This window comes from Carassius auratus, chromosome 19 (genome assembly GCF_003368295.1).
Source record: "Carassius auratus strain Wakin chromosome 19, ASM336829v1, whole genome shotgun sequence".
NCBI lineage: Eukaryota > Metazoa > Chordata > Actinopteri > Cypriniformes > Cyprinidae > Carassius > Carassius auratus.
Genome location: NC_039261.1, coordinates 12,382,068 through 12,409,987, shown reverse-complemented (window position 1 = coordinate 12,409,987; position 27,920 = coordinate 12,382,068). Strand labels below are relative to the sequence as shown.

The 27,920-nt window shown below is 36.1% G+C and overlaps 1 protein-coding gene across 3 annotated transcripts in view; it reads right to left on the bottom strand.

Moving 5' to 3' along the window:
• elmo1 (engulfment and cell motility 1 (ced-12 homolog, C. elegans)) overlaps positions 1-27,920 on the bottom strand; it is an 83,005-nt gene that overhangs the window by 49,706 nt on the left and 5,379 nt on the right. The window contains exons 1-2 of one of the 3 annotated variants that reach the window (XM_026288937.1): positions 7,546-7,776; positions 826-957 (exon numbers count right to left, since the gene is read on the bottom strand). In XM_026288937.1, the coding sequence (XP_026144722.1) occupies positions 826-903 (78 nt within the window). In that variant the 5' untranslated portion in view covers positions 904-957; positions 7,546-7,776. Of the gene's footprint in view, positions 1-825; positions 958-7,545; positions 7,777-27,920 lie in introns of those variants that run through there. The other 2 variants (XM_026288939.1, XM_026288938.1) reach the window with 2 other exon arrangements.

Genomic DNA, 27,920 nt, shown 5'->3' with positions numbered 1-27,920 from the left:
ACATTAGTTTGTACAACTTTTGAACAAACGTCTGGCTGAGTCAAGTAAATAGCAACAAAGAATGAATAAAGAATTTCAGAATAAGGACAAATGATGATTAAAGAACTCCAGCATGATTTATGCAAGGTGTGTCTCAACAGTTTTATCAGTCAGACACTCTCTGCAGGGCCTTCTCTCTCAAACTTTAAAGCAATAGTTCAGCCAAAGAGGAAAATCAAGTCATTATTTATTCACCATGTTTTTCCAAACCCGCATTACTTATTCTTCTGTGAAGCACATAGTTATTAAAGGACTGAGGGGTCTTTTGCGCTTTTTTAGATATCAACAGCTGTACTCAAGAAATGTCTCCTTTTGTGACAAGAAAGGGTTTTAAACAACATGAAGCTTAATAAATAATTACAGAATGTAATTTATTTGGGAGAAAAAGTAAATATGCACTACTGTTATGATCATGTGCATCTAGTCATTAAATCTGGTTTACCACTAAACCGCCATCACCTGCTTTTAAATGGAGCGGCATTTAATAGACAGAGCCGTAGATCACTGACAAGCTACGCAATATCGCGTTCATTATCCCAGATGAATCGCCTTCGATAATAAACGCCATATTGTGTAGCTTGTCAGTGATCTACGGCTCTGTCTATTAAATGCCGCTCCATTTAAAAGCAGGTGATGGCGATATAGCGGTAATCAATGAACCAGATTTACTGACTAGATGCGCATTTTTATATCGTTAGCTATATCGCCCAACCCTAACTACTGTAAGATACATATACATGCATGTAGATTCATATACAGAAGATAAAATCAGCCATAGGCACTGACCTGGTCAATCTCCATAAGTTTGGGAAAGGCCCCAGGCCACTCGATGGCCACCTTCACAATGTCTGCTGGGGGCGGCATGGCTGCGCTGATGAAGGATGTGGCCGTTCACTGCTGCCTGGCTCTCATCCAAGCCTGTAGAGGGAGATAGAGGGATAACGCTAGGTTTATACTATGCATACTAATTTATTAAACAGGTCTTAGAATAAATTTATGCATTTAGCAGAACAGTGCATTCAGGCTAACAGTTTCTACCAGTGTTCGTTGGGAATCGAACCCACAACCTTGCACTGCTAACGCAATGCTCTACCACTTGAGCCACAGGAACACAAATAAATTAATAGTATATGCAGGGATGTCAAAAATACCAACACTTTGGTAATAAGTCAAAGCTAGACCATCACAATTCCAGTATTACAAAGCACCGGAAGTAAAGAGTTCGATTAAATACCAGAGCGCTGCTGTTGATTTGATCTATTTGCTCTATGGGTATCTTTCTTGATTCACATCCTTGTTATCTGTAACAACAACAACCGAGTGAACATCAAATATTTGGTTGAAAAGCATGTTTGGCCTTGAGGTCAGAACAGAGGGCTCTTTCTGTCACTAGATAATTTGCTGCTAATGTGCAAGAGCTGACACCTTGAAAACCTTGAAAACGTTTTTCAGGAATGCAAAGCTTTGACTGATTCCGTGTCACTGTGAGCGATTTGCTCCGAACAGGAACATTCCTCCTTTGTGACATCTGATACTGGGACATTTTAATTACTGCAGTAAGATCTACACAATTGTGTGTCTTTTAAACGCTTCTTTATTAAATTACGAACTTTGCTTTTAAACTAAAACTACTGAGATCAACTCCCACCAGACAGAATACATAGGACCTATTCAGCTCAAATGTGCTTTTAAGATTCAAATGATTTGCCAAAATCGAAACTAAAGTTTACTTTGTTGATTTTGAAGAAACTTGTAACTTTGACAGTGTTGTTCTGTATAATCATAGTGAATGCCAAGTTGCTGAGTACTAAGCATTCATGGGATATGCAAACATAGGTTGTCATATATTAATGTGCTCTTGGTTGTATGTCATGATGACAAATTTACATGTTGACAAGTTACACATTTTTGTGGTTTAGTTTATATAAATATTCTTGGTGGATTGCGGACTGCAGCTTTATATTGTGATACAATTCAGAACACTGAACTCTTTATTTCAGAAGAGCAAGGGAAATGTTCTTTTCTATTGGCTGAAATTAAATTGACTATTTGCTTTTAGCCCATTTCAAACAGCAATAAAGAGCAGCAGAGCAAATGAGCAAATGTCTCATGTCACATTAACAAATAAATAAATGTTGCCCTATAAAGATAGGCTTTTTCATTGTAGCCGTACTCAAACAAACAGAAGTTAATTCCAGCTCAATTTTCTTTAGGCATCTGGCTTGCGATATTTATTAAATTATATTTATTATTATTAATAAGAATAATACTTTTCATTTTATTATAAGTTACATTTTAAAGACGAATAACCATCTTAAGGGTCATAAAACTATACAATAAAGCAGAAAATCCTCTCCAAGAAAAGGTTAGGTGAGCCGACAAAGAGAAAGTGACATCCGTTAAATCCCAGCATAAATTATTTAGCACTCATGTCACTCAGGAAACTGCGGATCATCTTTGGTCCTTGTGGATAAACCCTGTTACATATTTAATCCCCCCATTCCATAATGCATGGGGGATGATTCTTGGAGAGAAAACAAGAACACACACAGCCTGTGAAACAAGCATTCATTCAACCCATTCAAACAAGCTGCCATGTCACGCTGCCATGACTCATCCCATAATAATCTCCACGGTCACACACTACCCAGGCTCTGTTGCTATGGCATCTGCTCCATCAGGAGTCGCATCTTTCGAGGGTGGTTCTCTTGGAAGGGTTTCATTCCTCGTAAGAAGTTTCCCCATTACAGATGGCATGATTTCAAGCTGACAGAAGTCAATAAATCCCAGTAGCAGGATTTATGCAAAGCTCTCAACTGTTGTTCAAATGGACAGAATAGCTGCACACGTAATTGTATTTTGTATCCTTTTGTCTTTTATGATTTGAGATACTGTAAACATAAATTAATACTGTAGCACAAAATACCCTTTACTGTTCATTGGCAGCTGAGACTATCACTGTAACCAGGTGGTAAACTATGGTTTTAAACTTCTCTTTATTTGTCAGAACATGATAAACACATGATTAAAAACTTAATAAAAGCTGATTACAAACTTAACCGATTTATTCAATTATAGTTATAAACAGTGTTTGGAATAACAGCGTTTAAAAGAACGGCGTTAGGTAACGACGTTATTTTTTCAGTGACGGGGTAATCTAACTAATTACTTTTTCCCGTCATTACAACGCCGTTAACGTTACTGAACGTTAAATGCGGTGCGTTACTATGCATTGATTTAATAAACTATGCAATCCGAACGCACCCCTGGCTCACACTGCGAGTGAGCAGGTGGGTTAATAACGAGATAAGCGATTATGATTGGCTAAGGCAGAGTCATGTGTTTCATGGTAGCCAATCAGAGCCAGTGTTTTTACACACATGCCGGCACACGCGGCCAGCGATGCCAAACACACACACGCACACACACACACAACAGCTACACAGAGATTCGCAGCAGAGATGGCGAGTCAGGAGCAATCCGATGAAAAGTTGGCATTTTCAAGGTGAAGATATAAGCACTACTTCAAATTCATTGTGGTCAAAGGCAAGAACGTGCATGTAATGTTTACAAACAATGTGTGACACACGCATCTACAAAGCTAGTGGCCAAAAACACTTTTCTTACAAAGATAATACTTGATAAAACTCTTGCTGTCAGTTGACGTGCAATAAATATTGAAAGTTATGTACCTGTCTGTTCTACTCATTTCAACTGACTTGTGAAAACTGTGAAAAAAAAAAAAAAAAGTACAAATTCTCTTACATGTAGCAACTTTATTTTTTTTTTATTTTTTTTACAGTAACGCAAATAGTTACTTTCCCTGGTAACGAGTTACTTTTATTATAGAGTAATTCAGTTACTAACTATAGTGCCTATATTTAGCAAAATGCTCCACTCTGGAGTTATTTTTACTAGTTCATCATCAAGTTTATGGATGCCAAATGGCTTTCCTGAGGTTTTATTGTTATCGTTTTATTGATAACTTTCCAGAGTTGTAACACTGACTGATCTATTACATGAGAAATTATACATATCGGTTAACGATTTATTTCAAACATGTTTGTTCCGGTTTAATTCTAACTGTAATTAGTAAAGAGGAAGAGACGAGTGGTGCACACGCCACTTGAAGTGATGTGGTTACAGCCTACATGCTCATTTAAGAGCCAAAACCACATGTACAGTATCATTTATATTTCATGATAAATTAACTGCATTTGAAGGCTGGGACTTTGTTTCATATTAAAAGTAACCAAGCACAAAGCTTGAAGCACTACAAATAACGTTTAGTGAAGTTAATGCATCAACAAAGGTTGATTTTAACATTCAATAAGCCATATCACTATTGATTCGAAATGAACAATCATGATTGCTATTCCAGAACTAGCATTCACACAGCTGACATGTTTACCTGTGGTAGTTTATCCATGTTGTATCCGCAAAAAGTTAGTTAAATTAGACGTTACAGTTTCGGTGAATGATTATGCACTCCAAAATCATTTAGGCTGAAACCGAAAATTGCCGTTTTGAACATTTCGGTCTATCACTCATTTGTATGGTGCATAAACATTAGATCAAACATTTAACGAGGGGGAAAAAAAGTCATCGATGAGGTTAAAACAATGAAAACATTTTTGGGAGATCAAATCTTTCATGCTTTTGGCTTTAATGTGGCTGTGTGTAGAGCATTTACTTAAACACAGATATGGTCATGAAATGTGCTCCCCATTTCTATGTATGCATTCTACTTATTTTTCTAGGTTTCACGGGTTTGGCTGCACTACAACAGAATAAAACTCATGAACAAAGCTATTACAACATTCAAATACAAGTGGTTTTATTCCACACTGTATGTTGACATAACCGTAGAGAATGTAATGCTGGATATGTGGATACAACCACCAAGCAGTGGGACACTAGCATCAACCATGTAAGGTGCTTCCTCCAAACCAAGTCTATTAAAGTATCTTTTTTCCACTAAAGTATTCATATGTCATGCCGTCAAAAAAATCCACAAAATAAAAGACGAATTAAAAGTGAAACAAATTAGCATTTTTGATAGACATGGTTTCTTAAACCTACTCAATAATGCTGTTGAAAGGAACCGAGAAGAAAACAGAGTGACAGACAGGGTTTGAAAAAATAAGGCTGAGAAACTATGCAACTACACTATACTCTCATTACCATACTGCACATTAGTGTAACAGTTTCCCAGACAAAACATGGTATTGCCATTGGATACAAGACTTATACCATGGCATTATCAAGTTTGAGGACATCATGTACTAAGACAATACCACGTTTTTGGACATATACCACTGTGACACCATGTTTTTATGACATGGACCATGGTATTCCCATGTTTAAAGGTCATATACAATTGCAATACCATGTTTTGGGACATGTAGCAAAGTGTCATGTTTTTAGGACCATGGCAATACCATGGTTTTTGAAGCACCATGGGACACCTTGTAAACAATAAGATTCATATTGAATATTATCAATATTGAATAATTGATTTATATTATAATAATTTAAGAGTATCAAAACACTATGGTATCAACATCGGATACCATCAATGCATGAAACATGTCACAGTACTTTTTATTAAGAGACAAATGATAGCAATAACAATAACTCAGAAGCATGACTACAAACTAATCAGCCAACTTGCTTCATTAGCATTACTCAGAAATGATGTCGAAAATGCATGATCAAACGGGTACATGATCAAACTAAAAGCCTTGTTTATTCTTGCAGTCAAACAGAGATGCTGAACATGATGGACGGTATGGCATGTGGTTGTCAGAGTGTCAGTCCCAGTGCGGTTTAAATGTTAAGACTTCACTCCCGCAGAGAACACAACACCACCGAGCCAAACAGCTGCAGTCCGTCAGCTGTGAGAAGAAAGTGAAAGAATGCTCAGAAGTTCACACTCTCACCAGGTTTCACTTCACTGGCTTGCCCATGCCTATATAGATTTCAAAAGAGCCCTCCAGTGGTCCATCTGACACCTCTACAAAGGGCCCCAAAGCACAGAGGGCCCACACCGGCAGGGGCTACAAAGGAGTAGCGAGCTTTATCTGCACTGAGAAACAAAAGACACGCGAGACAGCTACTGAGTTATTGCTACTCACTTTCTTTGTCTGACTAAGGCCGGTCGGCTCTCATTTCTGACCTGTGCCTTGTTCCTACAAACCCTTCTAGAGAGACAGAACTGTGAGTCCCGTTTGAGACACGCATACGTAGTCAATATCTGGTGGATTCCCATCTGTAATGATGTATACGTCAGAATGATGCCAAGAGACATTTTCATACAACAACTGAGTGTAGCAGTCAGTGTGGAAGTTGGAGATTGGGACTGTGCTCCCCTCTATCGTGAGATCTTGTTTCGGTGCTGAACTCGTGAGAGCATGTCGAACAACGCAACAGGCATTCTACACATTCATGCATGTATTGAGCAAAACCGCTGACTCACTCAATATTCACAGTGAATGTCACACCATTTCACATGAGGAGAGTGAGTGCAATCAGACAGCTTCAGACAATACATGTTACACAAGGATCATATCAAAATATGAATTTAATTATTGCTTTTATTATAATAAATATTAATAACTAAGAATAATCAACTAATAATAATAATCAAATATTTATATTTGTTATAGACCTATATTATGATACGGAACGATTACAATATTCCAATTCCTAAAACAGATGTACAAAAGATGTCTAAAATCAAGGTGGCATTACTTTGTTTTTCAGTGTCATCTCTGTTTGGGGAACAGTGAGAGCTGAACATCAGCAAATAATGTACAGCAGGCATTTTAACTTACAGTCCAACTCTCCTCTCAAGACAAGACATTCATTTCCTTTGAAATGTTTATGGTTCACAAAAAAAATGAACAGTGTAGACAGTCAAGAGAACCGGTGCGCATTGTTTCAGGCGCTGCAGCGGATGCCTAGCTTCAAAAAAAGCCCTCTATTTCTCATACAGTAACCAGGATATCCTGTCGAATTACACACACAGCTAAGCAGCAGTTTCCACATCTCCAGCTCCTTGCATTTGCATCTCACTAGTACTTAACAAGGAAACTGCACCTTTTAGCAAAAAAAAATAAATAAATAAATAAATACTGATTAAAGTTACAATGTTAAAACAAGCATCTATTTAGTAAGCACAGCACAGTACAGTGTGGAAATCTCAGTCAACAGGTGCGCAGTCAAAAACATTGCCGATTAAATCTAAATTCCATATCATTTCAAAGGAAATTCAAGCGTCTAGGTCAATACAGATTTTCTTGCCTGCTCAACTGAGAGACCTCAAGGAAGCAAAGAGACCAAACAAAAGCTTTCAGCAATGTATTTAGGTTTATGGGAATTAAAAATGCAGGCTGGTTCACAGATAGATCTGTAGTGATATGTTAGGGGTCGCAGAGTTGACCACAGGGGCCAAAGCCACACCCTGAGCGGCCCGGACTCATCCACAAGCATAAAGAAACTTACCCGGAAACCTCCGCAACTAGCAGCCGCTCGAACAAGTTGATGTTCCTGCTCTTTAAACCTCAGCAGTGTGGTGTGTTGCTTCTCCACTAAGAATCATCATCAACAGAAGCCTTCAAAATCAAGACTATACCTGCATTTAGCACACAACTTCACATGAACCTTGTCTTAACCAGCGAGAAAGACATAGAGATAAAGAAAGAGAGATGAAAGAGGTAGAGGAAGTAGGCGTTCATCACGAGAAGAGGAAACTGCTGGGACACAGTTACACGAAAAGGCGGCAAATTTCAAAGACGCTACGCAACCGAAGACATGAGGAGGAAACAGACTCATGGGCTCCTTTCTCGGCTTATCTGAGTGTGTCAAACAATAACAGGAAATATGGAGACGAGACAACAATCCCCCCTTTAAAACTAATCCCGAAGCCAAAGTCAGTTTGTTTGTTTATTAAGTTTTTTTACGCCATGTCAGCATCATAGCTATTTGCATGGCAAAAAAGTTCAGTATCATCCATAAGATTTACATTTTATAAAACATTTCAACTTAACATAAGATAGAAAATCTAAAATACATTTAGGTGGTACATTTTCAAATATTCCATGCAAGCATGTTTGTGAATAAAAGCGTTTCTCTAGCAGCATCATAAAAATGACAATTCAACAAAATATGCTTAATAGTCAAAGGAACTTTACATGAAAGACATAAAAGAGGAACTTCGCCTATTAATAAAAACCCGAAACCAAAGTCAGAAAGGTTTCAGTAACTTTAAGATTAGTGGTCGAAAATAAATAAATGTGATAATAAACTATAATAAATTAAAATAAATAATAAATTAGATAATAAATTAAAATAAATGTGTTACATAAACATACTTATACTTTTTATGACAAAGTATTTTTCACAAATAAATAAATGTATAATATATATAAAATGCGTATTTGCTTAATGCTGACAGTGTTTTTTTTATACATTAACTTATTTATTTAACCGTTCTATCGGATTATTAGACAGACTTCTATTTGTGTAACCATATTTTCGGACTATAAGTCGCACCTGAGTATAAGTCGCATCAGTCCAAAAATATGTCATGACGAGAAAAAAAAAACATATATAAGTCGCACTGGACTATAAGTCGCATTTATTTAGAAGAGAAAACATTACCGTCTACAGCCACGAGAGGGCGCTCTACAGCTCGCGGCTGTAGACGGTAATATTTTCTCTTGGTTCATTTCTCTCGGTTCATGTTAAAGTTGCAGGACCAGCCAAACTATGAAAAAAAGTGCGACTTATAGTCCGGAAAATACAGTAGACAGAACTGTTAACAATGACGGTAAACACTGTGTGCTCAGGCACTGCCGTTCTCAAAATAAAAGACCTGCACGCCACTATTTAAGATGTCACAAAACAACAAATCTATACCATTCATCCAAAGGGTCCTGCAAATCGGACTTACAGATAAGGTGATCCTTATTCATGCCTATATGAAACAATAATAGCTCCATTTTACACTCAGCTTTTATTAACACTCATTTGCCTTGATTAGTACAAATAAACATGAATGCAGTCCACTTCAGTGTAAAATGTTTTTGTCTTTTAAAGATTTCCTTTGATTTCTCAAAGAAGAAGTCACACTTCCACTGAAGAACATGTGTGGCCCACATAAACAAAGCTGACACTAGACTGACACTGACTCACAGTGCCATGGTAACAACATTTTAAAAACAACCCATGAAGCGGAAAAATAAGCTCAGTTTATGACAAGCTGGGCAGAAGGACATTCCCGGAAACTGATGCCTGGTGCAACACACAAATAGCACCAACGATCAGTGTTCCAATTATCAGAAGGGCACATTTTAAAGGTTGAAAAAAAGAAATGAACACCAGAGCTGTTGATTACAACATGCGTCGGCCACTCTCATTTCCCATATCTGCTCGACCCCTCACAGTTTTGAGGAGCAGGCTTGGACGTTTCTGATGTAACAGCAGCAGCTGGGTGGCTAATAGGCCTGGGTGATAAAATGGTATCGATATTTATCGACAGCACTCCTTTATCAATAACGGTACAATTTTATTTGTCTATATTGTGTGATATATCACACAAGTTATGAGTGACGCAGACAGCATGCACAAACATAAGTACTGTGCCTGCCTGTGATGAGAAGACTGTGAATAAAATAGTGATTATAAAAATGTAAAAAATTAAAAAAAAATAGTCGAATGCTACGAGATGTGCCGCTGCTGCGTTATTCATTCAAAATATAGAGAAATACAGTATAATTAGGTTAAAACCAAAACAAAGACATTCACACAGAACGCATATTCAGCGCATTGTTTTAGACAGACAAATACGACTGCTGCACTCACCTCATACTAAATATAAAACATACATCATTGATGCATTTTTTAGATATGTCGCCCAGCCCTAGCTGCTCACATCTCATCTCCCATTAAAGGTTCAGGGGGGTGATGGCTAAATTGGCTCATGTCAGTGAACGAGAAGGAGCATATGTTGGTTCCACCCATTGTGGGCTCCTAGGGGCCGGCCCTGCTCTCACAGCTGTTGAGGAGACTCTGGGTTCCCTCGAGCTATGAATAGAGATGAGTGGAGAGCTGGTCAATGAAAATTGTTGGGTCTGGCCTAGATTTATGCATGGTCGGGTACATCAAACCAGCGCTGTTTAGACTGACTGGTAAAATTGGTTAAGGTCTTTGAGACCAGCTAGAGAGAAAAAAAGATAAATGAGGACAAAGAAAGAGATCCACACATTTTTCCAGAAAATGAGCACATCTAAAACTAAACAGTGACCTTCTTTGGGGGCCTTTACTGTGATAAATGAATGGCAGCTCCACTTTCAACAATACAAAGTGCAATGTTGAGATGTTCTCTATTCAAAGAATAATTCACTTTAAACAAAAATACAATTTGTTTACTCACCCTCATAATGTTTTAAACCCATATGACATACTTTCATCTGTGGAACATAAAAGGAGAGGTTGTGTAGAATGCTTATGCTGCTCTTTTTCAACAAGCAAATAACGATCCACTGCTATCAAAAATTAAACAAAAACACCATTAAATTAGTCCATAAACCTATTCGGACTGGATTAATGTTGTCAAAAGTACCTAACATAAGTAAAAGTACCCACAGCAAGGCAACTGAAATGTTCAAGGCCCAGAAACGTAGCAAGGACATTGTTAAAATAGCTAGTCCATGTGACATCAGTGGTTGAACCGAAATTTTATGAAGCTTTTGGAATTTGTGTTCCAAAGATGAAAAAAGGTCTTACATGTTTGGAAGGACATTGTAACAAACGTTCATAGGTCGGGAAGGAGGAACTGGCGAACATTTAAATATTATAATAATAAAATAAACACAAAATAGCACTACAGCCCTGATGACTGCTGCACACAAACAGAACCAAAACACAAAATAAAGTCCAGGGGCCTGTTCTTCGGACGTGGCTAACTCAGTTAGCTGGATTTGAATGTTGACGATTTGGCGTGATCTTGGATCATTTGATTCTTCGAAGCTCATCCTGGAGCTGCTGTCATAGCAACAGGTCCGTAAGCTTAAACCTGCTCGGGAGCAGGCTTATTTCATGTAAATATGATTAGATTGCTTCTTTTCAACCAGAACTGTTACTCAAAATATGTCTGCTACCACCGCTACTTTATTACAAGACTATCGTACTGATACAGGGATAATAATCATTTAAAAATAATTTAAAAATGCTGTGTAGTCCATAACAGCCAACTATAGACACAGCCAGTTCACTGAAATATTTATTTGTCATAAAATTATTACTTCATAATTGTATTAGAGTCTTACACACATGATATAAAGATAATAGAGTAGTGTATTTTGAGTGATGACTGCTATTATAAGAGTGGCTTGATGGAGCACAGGAGATGCAGATAACATGATATTGACCCTTAAGAAACTTTCATTAATGCTGTCACGTAACAAATCTGTCCAAATATAAATTGAAATGAATGGAGAATTTCAACATTGAAATAAAAAATGTAAAGACTGCACAACTATTATAAATTGTGAATCTAAATAATTGGGAATATAATAAAATAAAAACATGTATCTGTTATCTGTTTCATGTATCTATTATAACATTTATGTAGTCTTGTTTGCTTAGCTGTTTCCTTATAAAAGTCCAGAAATTTGTCAAGTTTTTCGTAAGGTGTCGTTTTAAATTATATGATGTCATTACATTGCCGTCTTGCAACCAGCCAATCACTGCACTGCTGATCATGGTTTCTAGTATCGATACATATCCCCTTTTAAACCAACACATGAACGCGCAATTATCTCAGATAACTCAATCCAGCGATACTAACCATACACAACAGGTGTGTTCGAAAAACCCAATTAGCCGGATCATGATTAGCACGATGATATCATCATGGATGTGTCATTTGATCTCGGATGTAATAAGCGACGTACGAAGAACGGGCACCAGGCCTGGTCCTCTCTCGTCCAACACTTTTGACATTGCTCCATTTATCCTTCAAGAGCTCCTCCGTGGAACTCGAGACCGGTGAGTGGCGTAGGTGTCACGCGTTCTCATTAACTCCACCGGCTCTCGGCCCCACCTCTCTCATCACAGACATGAGTACGAGTAATTAATTGGGCTGTGAATCTTTGGGTAGGCAGCAATTCGATTCGATTTACGATTCATAGGTTTTCGATTCGATTCAAGAACGATTTTTGCAAATTTAGAATGATTCAATTCGATTCGATTATAACGATTCGATTCTGCATTCTTTAAGTGCATTTACAGGATTATTTAAATGCTTCCCTTAAATTCATTAAATGCTTAATCAAGGGGGCAAATTACAGCAACCTTTATCGTTAGAGAACCATAGGTAAAAAAAAAAACACGCTAGTTTAATGATGATATGGCGTGACATGGCATACGTAAAAATGCATGTAAGCCAAGATTTAAAAAAAGAGCTTTAAGAGTATTATGCATAGGCTAAGATTTTGTCACACCAGGGGCATAACTTCATTTCAGAAGTGACAAATGTCAAATACATTCATTTTATGTATGTATTTATTATCATAATTATAATAATTTTTATTTATTTTTTAATTTATTTATTTTTTACAAGGAATTCACTTCTTTTTTTATTACTTTTAATTAGCTGTAAGAAATAAAATACACTGCTGGACCATAATCAATCATTTGTAATCTAGATTTCTTTCCTAATGGCAATTTTATGATTGTTTTATATACTACATTTAATTAGCAATTATTAAAATTTTCTGCACAGAATAAGGTAGAAAATATACTTTATAGTTTATGTACTGTAATAAATTATATGTCAATTAGCAGTGCATCATTCATAAATTGTATTCATTTATTGTGTTTTTATTATTATTAACGTTTCATCAGTTCATTCTGCTTTTATTCAGTTTAGCTGCAGATAAAGCCTGGCACGTCTATAAGAGCGACATCAATTCTCACTCAATGTGGAAATTCTTTATTTCATATTCACAGAATAAAATGCTGTAGTAGCTATTTAACTTTTCCTCTCCATCAGCGAATGATGTTTCTGAGAGAAAACGCGCCAGATGTCTGTTTGCTAAAGCAGCAAACGCTACTTTCATGCATCTGATTATCAGATAAACCTCCCGCTCTTATTTCAAGATCGTTGTTAATGCTGTGGTTATTTTAACAGTTTCCTTCATACATTCGGTTCATCAGCATTGTTAAAACACATGCATCATTCAGTGGAACTGTGTGTGTGCTTTAGACACTTAAATTTCTGCTCTGTCCATGCAATAAATATGCAGCTTTTGACTGCTCCGGTAACGCCGTCAGTAAGATGCAGAGAGCCATTGAAAAACTACAGAAAAGTAAAACTACTTGCCTTCATATTACTGGCCACGAGTCCTAAGGAGAGATCACACATCAGCTGCGTCAGAGACGAACGGAGCGCGAGCGCAATCCTGTAAAAGTCTTGGGTGGTAATAGTAAACCACGTAAAGGAGAGAAAAACACAAACACTGTTCAGGGCCTCCATTAATTCATGCTTGTAGTAATTTAATGTGTATATATTTTGAAAGCACTGAATCGCTATCGAAATTGCGATTCATTAGATTCTTAGCGTTTTAAATCGATTACTGTCCGAGATCGGCGATTCACGATTCAAAAATCATGTTTCAAGATCGATGCATATGAATCGTCAAGGTTTGTAATCGATGCATCGAGAAAACGAGTGAATCGTTACACACCTAGTAATTAATTACATTATTGTAATTTTTGTGTGAACCTGTGAATATAGCCTAGATGGCTTAAATAATACAGATTAACTATACAGTGTACGGTCAAAGTCAAGGATGTATTGTCTTCATGCTTGGTCAGTTTAAGCATTTCAATCTAATTTTTATTCAGTTACAGCAAAAGCTGGATACCTTTGTCCATATTAGGGATTTCCTGGAACATGACATCATCAGTTCTGTGATGCATATTTGGAGTTTCTGCACAAGGGCTCCCTCTGAGAACATGAACAGACATTACATGTGTTTATAGAGCCTGGTAATCTCCACTCCAATGATACTTCTATCAAAAGATCTTTGAAGTAGACATATGATAATCCATGTTTTATTAAATGTGGTATTTTCACGTGCTTTCAGATGCAGCAGCATTTTCTACACATAGCCGTAGCCGTGAAATTGAGGTGAACCAAATAGTGGAAACTCCAAAGATTAGCCATATTAACATCAGCTTCAGGTAAAATTATTGTTTTAGAGTTTTAGAAAACCAGAACCATCCGAATAGGGCTCATATTTCACTGCGGAATATATAAGCCATATAAGCACACAAGCTTCTCATCTCACCTCAAATCAAAAGTCTCCTGACTAGAGAAACAAACACAGCTGACCTAGAAGCGATGTTCCCATCTTGGTGGTCGAGGAGCCAGCTGTCTCCTTGGAGATGCATGTGTGATGTGCCTTGTTCCAATTAGCCCTTTCTTGTTTTTAGTACCTAAACCCCTCCCCAGGAGCAAAGAGACCCCCTACACGCTGTACTGCCTCTGACAAACCTGATTAAGTCACCCAATCCAGCCCTGGGAGTTAGTTTTCCAAAAGCAGACACGGGCTGGTGGTACTTGTGAGCAGAGCTGCCAGCCACCTTTGCGCATGGAAACCTTGATCTGGATTAATCTATTTCACTGCTTCCAAACAGCTTTCAAATCATTTTGTTTTGTTAAAAAATATTTGAAATAATTTTTGCACACAATCAAATATCAAAACTGTTGTTAGTGACAGCTCTAGTTAACTAATGCATGCATTTCTGAGTCTTTTCACTGAAAATCAATGAACCATTCAAATCTGTTTTGATATACACTAGATTCACATTAAAAGACATTCAGATGGGTTTAAAAACTTGCTTAAAAAAAGTTTACTTTTTGTAACGGTCTTTAATATGCAGTACATGTGAAAACAGAGCTATTAAAAATAGATGTACACTGCTGTAGGATTATATAAGATCTATGTGTTTTCCCAGGAAAATCAATCTGCAGGTTTTCTTCAAGGAAAACACTTATTTGCATTTCCATTCCAGGGTTATATTTGAGACAGGGATATCAAATAGCTCACTAAAACAGTCTTCTGTAAATAGGATGACATGCTTCTTCTCAACTGTAATATTCTAGGAAAGATTAATTATAACAAACCTGATCACTGAGAGAATGACTAAGGTCTAAATTGAATGCAGCGCAAGCCGAGTTTGGTCACAGTGACATGTATTTGGCAGGCGAAATGGTTTGTTTTCAGGTCTAAGAGTGTCTTCTATCTAAAAGTGTCTTTACTGTTACAAAAGTGTTTGCGGATGCAAGACAAGAGATGGAGGTGGGGAGAGCACGATTCAGTCACTGGCTGTGTGACCTTCTGCTCACAGGCTCATCAACCCAGCTGGAAACACTCGAAACAGGTCAGACCCATGACAGAAACTGTTACCACACTGAGAGAAGGGAAAACACCCCGAAATCTACCCGCAAACTCAAAACAACTTTCTTGCAATCCACTTGCACCACAAAAAAAAATGCATGTATGAATATGACTAACCAATAGGGCAACCAATGATGCATTATGTAGAAACTGATGATAAAGTAGAATTACAGTAATCAGCTAGTATATTTTAAAATAGATACAATAATATTCAAAATGTGGGGGTTGTAAGATTTTGAAAAAAATATCTTGTGCTGCATTTACCATTTAAAATTTGAATTTATTTAAAATAGAAAAATGTATTATTATAAATGTCCAATATATGTTTCTCTAGTGTCTTTAATTTAATGGAATAAAGCGTTGAATAAAATTCTTATTTCTTAATTCTTACTGATCCCCGACTTTTTGAACCAAACTGAATGAAAATAGCAAATTCAAACTTAATTGAAAAGTTAAAATTTTGTCGGCGCACACAGCCTCGTGGGCAGCAAATGCAGACATCTATGTTTAAGCCATTGTGCATCAGCACAAGAAAAAAAAAAACAGACAATCTGTAATTATAATTTACATAAACCATAGCGTGTTGATTATTTGAGTTACAGTTTCCTCAAGAATAGCTTTAGAGCGTCAAGATGAACCACTTCTGGTAAGTCACTTTGCACGCACACGCCAATGCACACAAACACTAAAAATCAGCATGTTGACCAGCTCCCACCCCTCCACACCACATCCCACAGAGTGAACTGGAACATTTAAGTACTCTTAAAGCAACCCTCGCCTCATTACACTGGTTTCTCTGGCTAAATTAAAACTAATTAGTAATGATGGGATGGGATGAAAGAAATTCAAGCAATTTCCTCAAACATTGCCACAAGATCCTGGCCAGTGCAGCTCTTGGATCTGCTAGACAGGCATAGCAGACAGATTAGGAGGGCTATGATTACTATTAATAATATCCCGCCACTTGAATAATTATGCACTTTAATATTTGTACTTTATTATAAGACAATTTGTATACAGAATATGAGAAATATTAGTATTTAATTATTTATTATATACAAATATATTATTGTTAATACTAATAATTTTTTTTGCAATTTTGCACTGCCTAAATATTTACACTTAATTATACTAAACAATTTATTTATAGAATTACGATAAGTATTTATAAATTATATACACATGCTGCTGTTGTTGTTAATAATACTAATATTAATAAAGTTAATTATTATAAATGTCAATTTTTTTATAATTATTTTGCACTTTAACATTGGTGCTTAATTATAAGACAATTTATATTTAGTATAATTAATATTAGTATGTATTCATTATATACACACACATACATGTTGTTGTTGTTAATAATAAATAATCATTTTATTATCATTATTATTATTAATAATAATAATAATAATAATAATAATAATATCTTGTCTATTTATGCACTAACAGTGGTCCTTAATTATATGACAATTTGTATTTAGAATAATTAATATGAGTATTTATTCATTATATACACATGAGACATGCAAATTGTTGTTGTTAATAATAATCACATTTTTTGTAATTTTTATTATAATTAATGCACTATTTTAATATTTCTACTCAATTACACTAAATGTATATATAGAATTAATTACTATGCATTTAGATTAACCTAAATTATTTTATCCAAAACCTATTTTGATATCTAAATAAATTAATAATACATTTTTAATAATTTCATCCATATTTTGGGGCATGTTTAAATTCAGGTGTTCTATAGATAAGAACCACTAAATTTTACTCCCATCATATACTGTCAATCTCTTATAATTTGCTATGTAACTCTTTAGATAAACCTACAATAACTATAATCAAATTATTTCAAATATAAACCATTTTTAATCTATGTATGAAACTCTGAACATATATCCAAAAAGCAAAGCAAGTCATCTTAGCTTTTATAATCTCGGACTAGTACAAGGAAACTAAACAAAACTTTCGACCGATCAGTTAATGGGGAAGAGCTAATGGAGTACAATCAATGAACACGTCTCATGAATGAGTTGTGTTCTCAGAAAGAGGGAACAAGCCCCCGGGCGAATCCATGCTGTAAATGTGCTGCTGACCTCTGGCTGTTGTAGGCATCACACAATGCTAGCTTCTGACCGTTTGACACCAGCCCTGACGGACAGACCCTGTTTGGGAAACCATGCCTGTTGATTTGTATGAAGATGGCCTCGGGCCGAGGAGATGGAAGAGGTGTGGGTCTCTCCAGCGAGAAGCACAAAACCTTTATTTAGCAGGCTGTGGCACAGGCAAAGTGTTACAACCGCTGATGAATGTTAAACGCAGGCGATGCCCTCAGGTGCACTTACCGCAGAGTGGGATGGAGTGGGCAGCATTGATCAGAAACTGTTCTTTCAGAAACAGTGAGCGCTATATTAAGTACTGAATTACACAAACATGTGGGTTATGAAACACGCTCTTCAATGAAAAAGAAAGGAAAGAAGAGCTTGTTCAACAATGCATCTCATCTTTCACAAACAATAAACTAAATAGCACCATGTACCATATTACAACTATTATATTATATTATATTGTATATTTCAAAAGTTTAGGGTGGTAATATATAAAAATATATTATTTTAAAAGTTCGAAAGTTTAATTTTGTATTCAGCAAGGATGCATTAAATATTGTTACGAATATAATATTCTAATGAGATTTATAATTTTACTAAATATTTCAAAATTCAAATAAATGCCTCTTTCTATTAAAAAAATCCTGCGAAGAATTACTGCTGTTTTCACAAAAAAAAATAAATAAATAAATAAATAAAATAAAAATAAAAAACATGACACAGCACAATTGTTTTCAGCCTTGATCCTAATTATAAATTCAATAAATTATAAACTCAATCAGCATACTAGAATGATTTCTGAAGGATCATGTGACATACTGAAGTAATGATGCTGAAAATCCAGCTTTGCGATCACAGGAATAAATTACATCTTAAAATATCTTAAAATAGGTAAATTATTTTAAATTGTGATAATATTTAACAACATTTAAAAAATATATATTTTTTTTTTAATCAAATAAATGTAGCATAAAATATCCTTTAAAAACATTTTTTTTAAATCTCATTGACCCGAAACTTTTAAACAATAGTGTATATTAAATTACACTATGTTAAAAAATGTTATATTGCATTTATAATTATATTATACTAATATAAAATTACCATTAAACTAAAAGTGTCAAACAATGAAATATATATAGGTGTTTTCTTACTGGGTCTATTCAAAAGAGCTCACCCACAAATGTCTAAGAGGATGCATCATTAATGTCTACAGCACAAACAGTGTGGGATAATTACACAACAAAGTTTGTTCCTCAGGGTTCAGAGTTTTTCAAAGAGCAACCAAATGAGTAACAATTATAGTGCCGCTTGCTGTAGACAATGTAACTAATATATTACAAATTTAGCAAGAAGATTTAACAGTCATTAGGAATCACAGGAGAGGCATATTTCTCTCATCTGCAATGCATCTGGACCGTTCCCAGAACAGGCATCCAAAACACAATATCTGAGATTTTTTTTAACAATTGTGGAAGTAAAACAAAAGACTTCTTTCCAAGTCAGTTTAATGTTAACTTACAAAAGAAAAAAAAAGGGAAGTGGAAGAACTTGTTTCCCCTGGCATATAAATAATTGTGAGGATGGATCCACCATAAAAGTCAAGGTTTTATTTGTGTCTGTCGAGGTGGGTCATGACAACCCTCTCTATTCTCATCTGCTTGAAATCATAAATTCCCTTTTCCAAATTCCCACTTATACAATTGTCAGAAACATGCCTGAAAATGATGCATCAGGCCAGCTGCGGATAAACACAGCGGAACGCTCTCTTGGAATGAATGAAACATTACAAAGCGTTTGGTCACGTAATTCTTTGATCGTCTTGAGTTCATATGAGCACAAGGAGAGTGACGGTTGAAGACAAACCCAATCCATAGACTGGAGACAAGATCATATCAGGACAGGTTTCAACATGAACTTCATTCATTCATTCCGGAACTACAAATATACAACAAACCGTATAGTGTGGAACTGGTTCTAGAGAAATGTGTGAACCAACACAATGCTAGAGCGATACACCCTTCCTCACTTTTACAAGAAAACCACATACCACAAACCAGACTGATCCAGTCTTCTACAAACAGAAACTCCAATGAAACGATTTCTGTGCTACTTTTGTTTCACCGATGAGTTCCTGTGTCTTTTCCTGATGTTTCCAGTAAATTTGCATTGAAGACTGGTAAAGAAAAGAAGAAGTTGTTGAATACAGTCCTCATTTTTGTATTCTTTTGCGCAGTATTCCTGTAGCTTCATAACAATATGGTTGAACTACGAATTCCACATGAACTATTTTAACAATGTTATTCCTTTACAATCATTTCAAGGTTTGTCATCATTACTCCCATTTAATCAAAGCACTCCTTCTTTTCCACTAGTCTGAGGTTTCATTGAGCTCCGATATGTCTGTCAGAGCAGGGATACAGTGATACACACCAGAGAAGCATCTCTAAACGACTCTAGATTGCTCTGCTCAGAAGATGATGAGCATTCTGCTTCAACAGTCAGCGTAACGTGGAGCCAGACGATGATTTCACGATACGGATAACAGCAGGAGTCACAGACAACATGAAAATAAACAGCGCCATTTCACATGGGATCATAGCATGAATAATCAGTCAGGCAACGTAAAGATGAATGAGATCCGTGAGTTTGTTAATGGTGATGTTGGGGTTCCCAGGCTCTCGGCTGGAGGGGTCTGCAAGCATGCAGACTTGACATCTGTAGGGTGAACAAACCGTGTGCGAGTATGAATGAGGCCGCTTACATTCCTATTGTAGTTCTACAGTCTTCTGACAGCTAGAAACCTGAAGATCCAGTTTAGTTTGAAGTATAGGGACAATACAGTTCTGTCCAGAGCTTTGTCTACAGATTCAAGCCAAATTACATTCAGCTGTCAGTGTTTTGTTTTCTATTCATGCAACACTGGTCAGTTCCAGTTTAGGTAATGGAAACATGTTCCTGCATCTATTGAATCAATTAAAACATCATAAATAACATCTGAGGAATCATCCAGGGAGTTTATGACAGCAAATCTGAGAAAGCTTTGATGATAAGTGAATATGTAATAACTGCAAAATGTCTTGCTAGAAAAGACAGAAGTTTAGAGAAGTTGGTCAGAAACCTACATTTACACAGAAATTGACCACCGACTGCAACTTTCAGATGCCGTTTTTTATTTTTAGCTCAACTGTCACAGAAGTGAATGCACAGGATTGTGGTATTTCAAGAAAAAGGGTACATTTATGCTAACTTCAAAAATCAACTAGATGAAGGCATCGCAGTAGACAGGAAGCGAAGCTAACGCTGGATTCAAGCATGCCCTTGATGCTTTACTAACCTGGAATGCATCCTCCAAAGGAAGCATTTTTTTGTTTTTGGATGCAGCCAGTATGTCAGGGTTTTGCTTTGACATTGCTAAGGTGTTCAGAGTGATTTTTAAAGCTTTAGTTCACCCAAAAATAAAAATTCTGTCATCACTCACCCTCACGTTGTTTCAAACCGGTAAAACCTTCATTCATCTTTGGAGCACAAATGAAGATATTTTTGATTAAATCTGAGAGCACTCAGATTCTTCCATACACAGCGACACAACTGCAATTTTCCCATGTTATGCACATTTTAGACCCCCTGCCAAGTTATTACCCCCTTGTGACATGATTGCCTAATCCTAACCCCTACCTAACCCTAAACCCATCAATACTAGGAGGGTAATAATCTGGGGGGTCTAAATTTGGCACAACACTTTGGTCCAGAAACGTAGCAAGGACATTGGTAAAACAGTTCATCAGCGTTTCAACCGTAATTTTATGAAGCTACCAAAATACTTGTTGTGTGCAAAGAAAACTAAATTAACAGCTTTATTCAACAATTCTTCTTCAGCAAGTCTCTTCTGTTCTTCTTCTTCTTCCAACCTGGGAACATTGCAGTTGAGTTGCTGTCTATGGGCAGTCTGAGAGCTCTCGGATCTAATAAAAAATATCTTAATTTGTGTTCCAAAGATAAACAAAGGTCTTACAGGATTGGAATGACATGAGGGACGATTGGAATTACTGACAGAACAATCCCTTTAACACATCACTTACAGTCGCTAAGATGATTTCAGGGTTTTTGTTTGTTTGGATTTTTTTTTACATGTTGCTGTCAACGTTTTTGTTAACTAAAACTATTAATTGAAATAAAATTCATTATAAAATGCTAGACAAAAACTTAAAGATGCGGTGAAAACTTGATATGTTGCCTTGGAAATAAAATTAAATAAATTTAACGAGTTAGTTCACCCAGAAATTAAAATTCTGTCATTACTCACCATCATGTTGTTCCAAACTAGTAAGATCTTCGTTCATCTTTGGAGCACAAATTAAGAATTTTTTGGTGAAATCCAAGAGCTTTTGGACCCTGCATAAACAGCAAAGCAACTACCACGTTTAAGGCCCAGAAAGTCAGTAAAGACATTGTTACAATAGTCCATGTGACAAGAATAAATTTGTGCGCAAATAAAACAAAAATAATTACTTTATTCAACCATTCTTTTCCTCCTTGTCCCATTCTCCACCATTATCAAGAGGACAATGACGCATGCAACAGGGCATACATGTTCTACGTCAGCAGCAGCACACGCATGCAATTTTTTTGTTTTCTTGGCACACAAAAAGTATTTTCGTAACTTCAGAAAATTAAACCTTTCTGGGTCTTGAACATGTCAGTTTTGTTGCTGTTTATGCAGGGTGAATATCTCAGATTTAAAATGAACGTTACATCAGTTTTAATAAATATTAAAATAGTGTAGCTACCACCCAAAATTAAATCTATTTCTAAGGCCGTCCTGCATTGTTTTTAGTGCTTCGAAGTGTAGTTGCTAAGGTTTTTACAGTAGCCTGTTACTGTGCTGTTTCTAAGGGGTTGTGGATGGTTGCTAGGTGGTTATCTGCTGGCCCGGTTTAAAATTCAATTGTCTACTCTCAATTGTCTTCTTGTCCCTATATGCTGTTTCTCTCTTTGATCTGCCTAATCTCTTAAAAAAAATAAACATCCAACCTTTCCTCCACAAGTTACAAATTTTAGCTATTATTCATGCATGTGGCACAAACATTGCAAGACAAGTTCACAGCTACAAGTCTAAAAGAAAGAGTCATATGTTTGTTCAAAACCCTCAACCTTCGGTAAACCTATAACAGTGATTCCTGCATTAGCAAGCACCACTAATAACACACACGCACATCTAGCAGGGTAAGTCTGCAAACCCAACAAGGCCACTATGACAAAGCAAATTACATACTATAAACTCACTGTAAGGAGTTACGATTCTACCCATTTTTAAGCCAGCAATTCTAGATCTTGAGCACTGAAAATATAGAGCAACATGTCACCGCAATCCCTGATGGGTAAATTTATCCTGAATCGAGACCTGCACGAGTCTGGAACATTCTGTGATTGATTTGATGCTATTTTTACGCGTCCCACTTCAAGCAACTGGTTCAAATACACGGCCCATTTAAGTACAGAAAAAGTCTTCGAGAAACGAGCCTCGCTCTGTAAAACTACAAGGCTTAACCCGACAATTTGACAGAAATTTTCCTCTACTATCCCGCCATTAGTGGAAAATATTCTTGAGAGCAATGAAAATAAACCCTCAGAGTTCCACAAACGAAGTGTTTCAGGGTCAAAAGCTATGCTTTAACCTGCACTGAGCCTTGACTGACTGGCTTTTCTGAAGATCTCAGTCCTGAAGAACTATCATTCAGCGACAGTAAAGTTTATGCTTCCATACCAAGCATTATATTTTATATATATACATAATTATCCCAAGCACTGTAATTTGGGCAATAATAGCGTGCAATGGAAACACTGCGCGCTGTGGGAGTGCTGGCACAGATCATTGTCTGCTGGGCCTTCTAACCTTCAAAGCATCTTCCCTGCAGAGTGCAGCCGTACTGTAGAGTCGCCAGACTGTTCCTGAACCTGAGGTGCCAATGAACGGCTGTAGTCTTAAATGATCCGGTCGGTGCCAGTCAGAGGGGAGGGGAACAAAGAGACACTGTGCTTAACACACACACACATAAACCAGCTGTCCCTTGCTCCTCCCAAACCCCCAGCTGTATCTGGTCTTTCACCAACCATCCCCCCATCATCAGGGGCCGAGACCAAACACAGGCCTTTCCACTGTCCATTTCTAGGATCTTCTCCTCAGTCAAACTGCCTTCACTGGAAACGCCCATCGCAATGCCAGCCTTCATTATGTGTGTGTGTGCCCACACACGCTTTCATCTTTGGGCCTCAGCCCTGCTCTACCCATTCATTGGGGTTTGCTTTGGGCTGTTATTCTTCATGGTGGTACCGTTTCCATCTCTCAAGGACATCCTTCAGTTGGTGTGGATCTATTATAGGCATGGGTACCTTTTTTCTTGTTGTTTGATTTTGGGACAATGACAAATAAGACCGTACATGAAACTATTTAAATGTATATTTCAAGGTATTTTTTTAACAAATATTATAATCTAATGGATAAATATAGTTATTGTTGAGTCGCACCACATGACATTTTACATTCTACATCATGATCTAACCCTTAGTTGTCAAAATGTATCTAGCATCTGAAGTGACTTCACAAACAGAAATAATGGGCTATGAATGATATCATTTCCTGTTTTGGGTTTCTTTTTCAGCATGTTTCTGAATGTTAGTTGCACCATATGACAAAGGTTTTTTTAATATATGTATTAATTTGTAATAAGTTACTTAAATAAAAATTACAAAAAGCACAGAACTAAAATGAAACAATTAAAAATTAAACCAACAAAAGCTAATAATAAAAAAACAAATACTATAATATTATATAAATAACAACAAATTAACAATATTTTTTTTTACTTAAAACCAGAGAAAAACTAAATTATAAAAAGTAATTTTAATGTAGAAAATAAAAACACGCTCATCATAGAAGGTGTATTCAAATAATTATAAGTCTGAATTACATTTTTATATACTTTAGAACAAATGTATCATCCATACAAAAAGGGGCATCATGACACTGATTCAGCTTGGGAAGTGAAGTGTTGTTTTTTTTTTAAGGTGAACCAGAACAATTAGAAAATGCATCATAAAATGACTTCATGTCTGCCACTGTTCTCAAAATGTTGAAGATTCTCTTATTACACAATTGTTCATATTAAATCTATTACATCATCGATAAAAGGCAGAGTCCTGTTCTGGCCATGGAGAGAGTAGTAACACCTCTTGAATGTCATTATGATGTGATCAAACAGGAAAGAACATAGCACTCATCTCTGGAAAAACATTTGACGCATCCGTTATAACAGGAAATAGATGAGCGTGCACAATAGGCAGCACAGGAAGCAGCTAACCTGACTCTATACTCCATTTCCTCTCCACTGAGGACGGATGTGCAGTTTCTTTTGTTTTTTTTTTCAGAAACAGTGGCTCTAACGTGACTCCAGTTCAGACATGTAAACAAAGAACTGCGACAATAAAAAAGCCTCAGGTGAATGTAAAAAAAACGTGGCCTGTATTGAAAGATTTAATCATAATACATCAATAATTCAAGATCTATTTTTCATTTTATTTTTTATATTTTATTTTGACACCGGACAGAGTTAGATTTCTGCAACAGTGCTCACTTAAACACACAAACAAACATGCCTTGCAGAAACAGGGCTGTCAGGGGTCAGACACTGTGACAATGTCTACAGCAGGTGGTCAGCAGACAGATGCACCGTCTGCCAGAGTTCACAGCAGCCTGACAGAGATGAAAAACAAATGGATAGACACAGAAGAGTGAGTGGAAAAAAAGAAACAGCAGAACGGCAGTGAAGAAAACCACCTGCAGAACATTCCTAGCAGAACAGTAGCTCAGGTCAACCATGTTTTCAGAGGAGACATTCCAGCACCTCATTCCAAAAAAACAAGCCCCTCCCAGCAGCCATTTGTGTATGCAGCTTTAGGCCCTGCAGATGGGTACATATGGCCAACTTCTGCAAATGTGCATATCTTCTTCACAAGCCTCAGATTTTGATCAGTAGGATTGTAATTTCACGAGACACAACTTGACAAGCTCTAGTGCATTTAGAGAAGTTATGTTATCGCTGAGCTCAAGCTCTAGACATCTTACGAAGCACTCAAAGGAGTGGTTTAGTACAGATACCAGCTCTATCCTCACATACGGGCGGCACTAGACACCCGCCAGCAGGTTCACAGATGGATGCAGGTTAACCAAACAATCCTGGAACACACCATGTGAATCAACATTTAGATGACACTAGATGACTATGGAGTGTCAAGGAATGTGGCAAATTTTGAATAAACTAATTAAAAGTAGGTCAGTACGTTTAGATCGAAACACGTTTTGTGCTAATGTCTATGAATATTAAGCTGCAGAGATACTATTTAAATGAATCTTTCATGTTCTATGTTTCTCTGTAAATGAATGGCGCAAGATTTTGATTTACCTTTGTTTTTTTTTAGAAAAAACATCGTTGTATCATATGCAATGAAAATTTTTAAGGTGTTCACAGCAACCCGTCAAAATAAAAGTTTGGTTCAACTTGAAGAAACTGTGACAGAAATATTGCTTATTGTAAAGATAGTTCATCAACTACTACTAATAAAATTACTATTAAAACATGACTTTAAATTAATACTTACCAGACAAAATACCTTATTGTAAATGTACAGAACATTGTTTCTGATTTCTTATATATATATATATATATATATATATATATATATATAAGAATTTTTTTTAATAATTGAATTTGTGAAATTTCCACACATAAACAACTATTTATAAAAACAAAAACAAACAAAAATGAATATTAAAATATCATTAAAACTATTAAAAATGGAATCCAGAAAATGTATGGAATACACAGAATTTGATAAAAATAAAAAATAATTTGGGAGATTTTTTTTTTTACGCATTTCCCATGCCCTTTCGCGTTATTTTTTTGTTTGTTTGTTTTTTGGTTTTTATAAATAGTTGTTTATGTGTGGAAATTTCACAAATTCAATTATTTAAAAAAATTCTTATTGATTAATAAAATGTAATTATAACATAAATACATTTTTAAAATTCCCAAACTGAATTTGGGAAAAATAAACAGATTTCATAAGACCCCATTATTATTATTAAACATTTTAAACTATTCTTTGATATTTTATATAAATATTACATAAAATAATACATTATAATAATTAATATTGAGCATTTTTTTTATAAAAAAATAGCAGTTTAAAATATTAACACAGAAATCATTCCCCAAAGCTAATGAAAATTCCGTTATCAAAAATATCAAAAAAGTTTCTCCATCTTTAAAACCCTCTGCAAATGTAACTGTATTTATACTGTAGCGTGCACTCATCACTATCTGCAGTGATACTGCTTCATTTGTTTACACTGAGACACCCGCTGTTTACTGCTGCACATTCACCATCACTCAGTAAAAAGGGTCTCATCATCTCTGACATGCACTCCAACAGTGAATAAAATTCCTTGCAAGCACATTACAGTCAGTCCCAATGTTTGCGTCTACCCTCCTCAAATTGCAACCAAATACAGCCTGATGCCATCACAAAAGGCACAGCCCTTGTCTTTTGTGACAGTATCATGCTGCATTTGGCTCTGGTGAAACAAATCTTTTTGATGAATCATCCGTCTTTAAATGGAACCTTGTGAAGTATAAAAGAGCAACGTACAGTATATCCTCTAGATTCATATAGCGCATGTCTGACACACCCAGCACAAACATCTCCACTGAGGCTTAATGTAATTAGTCCTAATGATGCTCATCAACAGGAAGAAAGCCAAAATGGGGGTGCAGCGTTTTCCTTTTTGTGCAAACAAACATTCTTGGAAAGGCATGCGATGCTGTTAGACCTCACTGACCCTGAGAGAGAACGAGACAGACACAAAGACAAAGAAACCTAGAGCTTTGATGACAGCAGTGCTCCTAGCATCCTGTCCAAACTTTCACTTCCTCTTTCTCTCATCCTTATATCTTACATTTACATGCATGTATTTTTGGATACATCCAGGGCAGAGTATAAAAATGGTCAATTAAACACAGAAATGTACTCGGTGTGTTTTATGTTGATTTCTTTTGGTTTTGATAGCCTTTACAACATTTTTTTTGCATTTAATTACTCCTAATCTTAAAGGGGTTATATGACATTTTTAAAAAATAAAATGTTATATACATCTATATTTGTAATTGTAGCCGATTTCTTCTTATTTTTACTGGCTGTTCATTTGTCTCTTTAATAATGTGTGAAC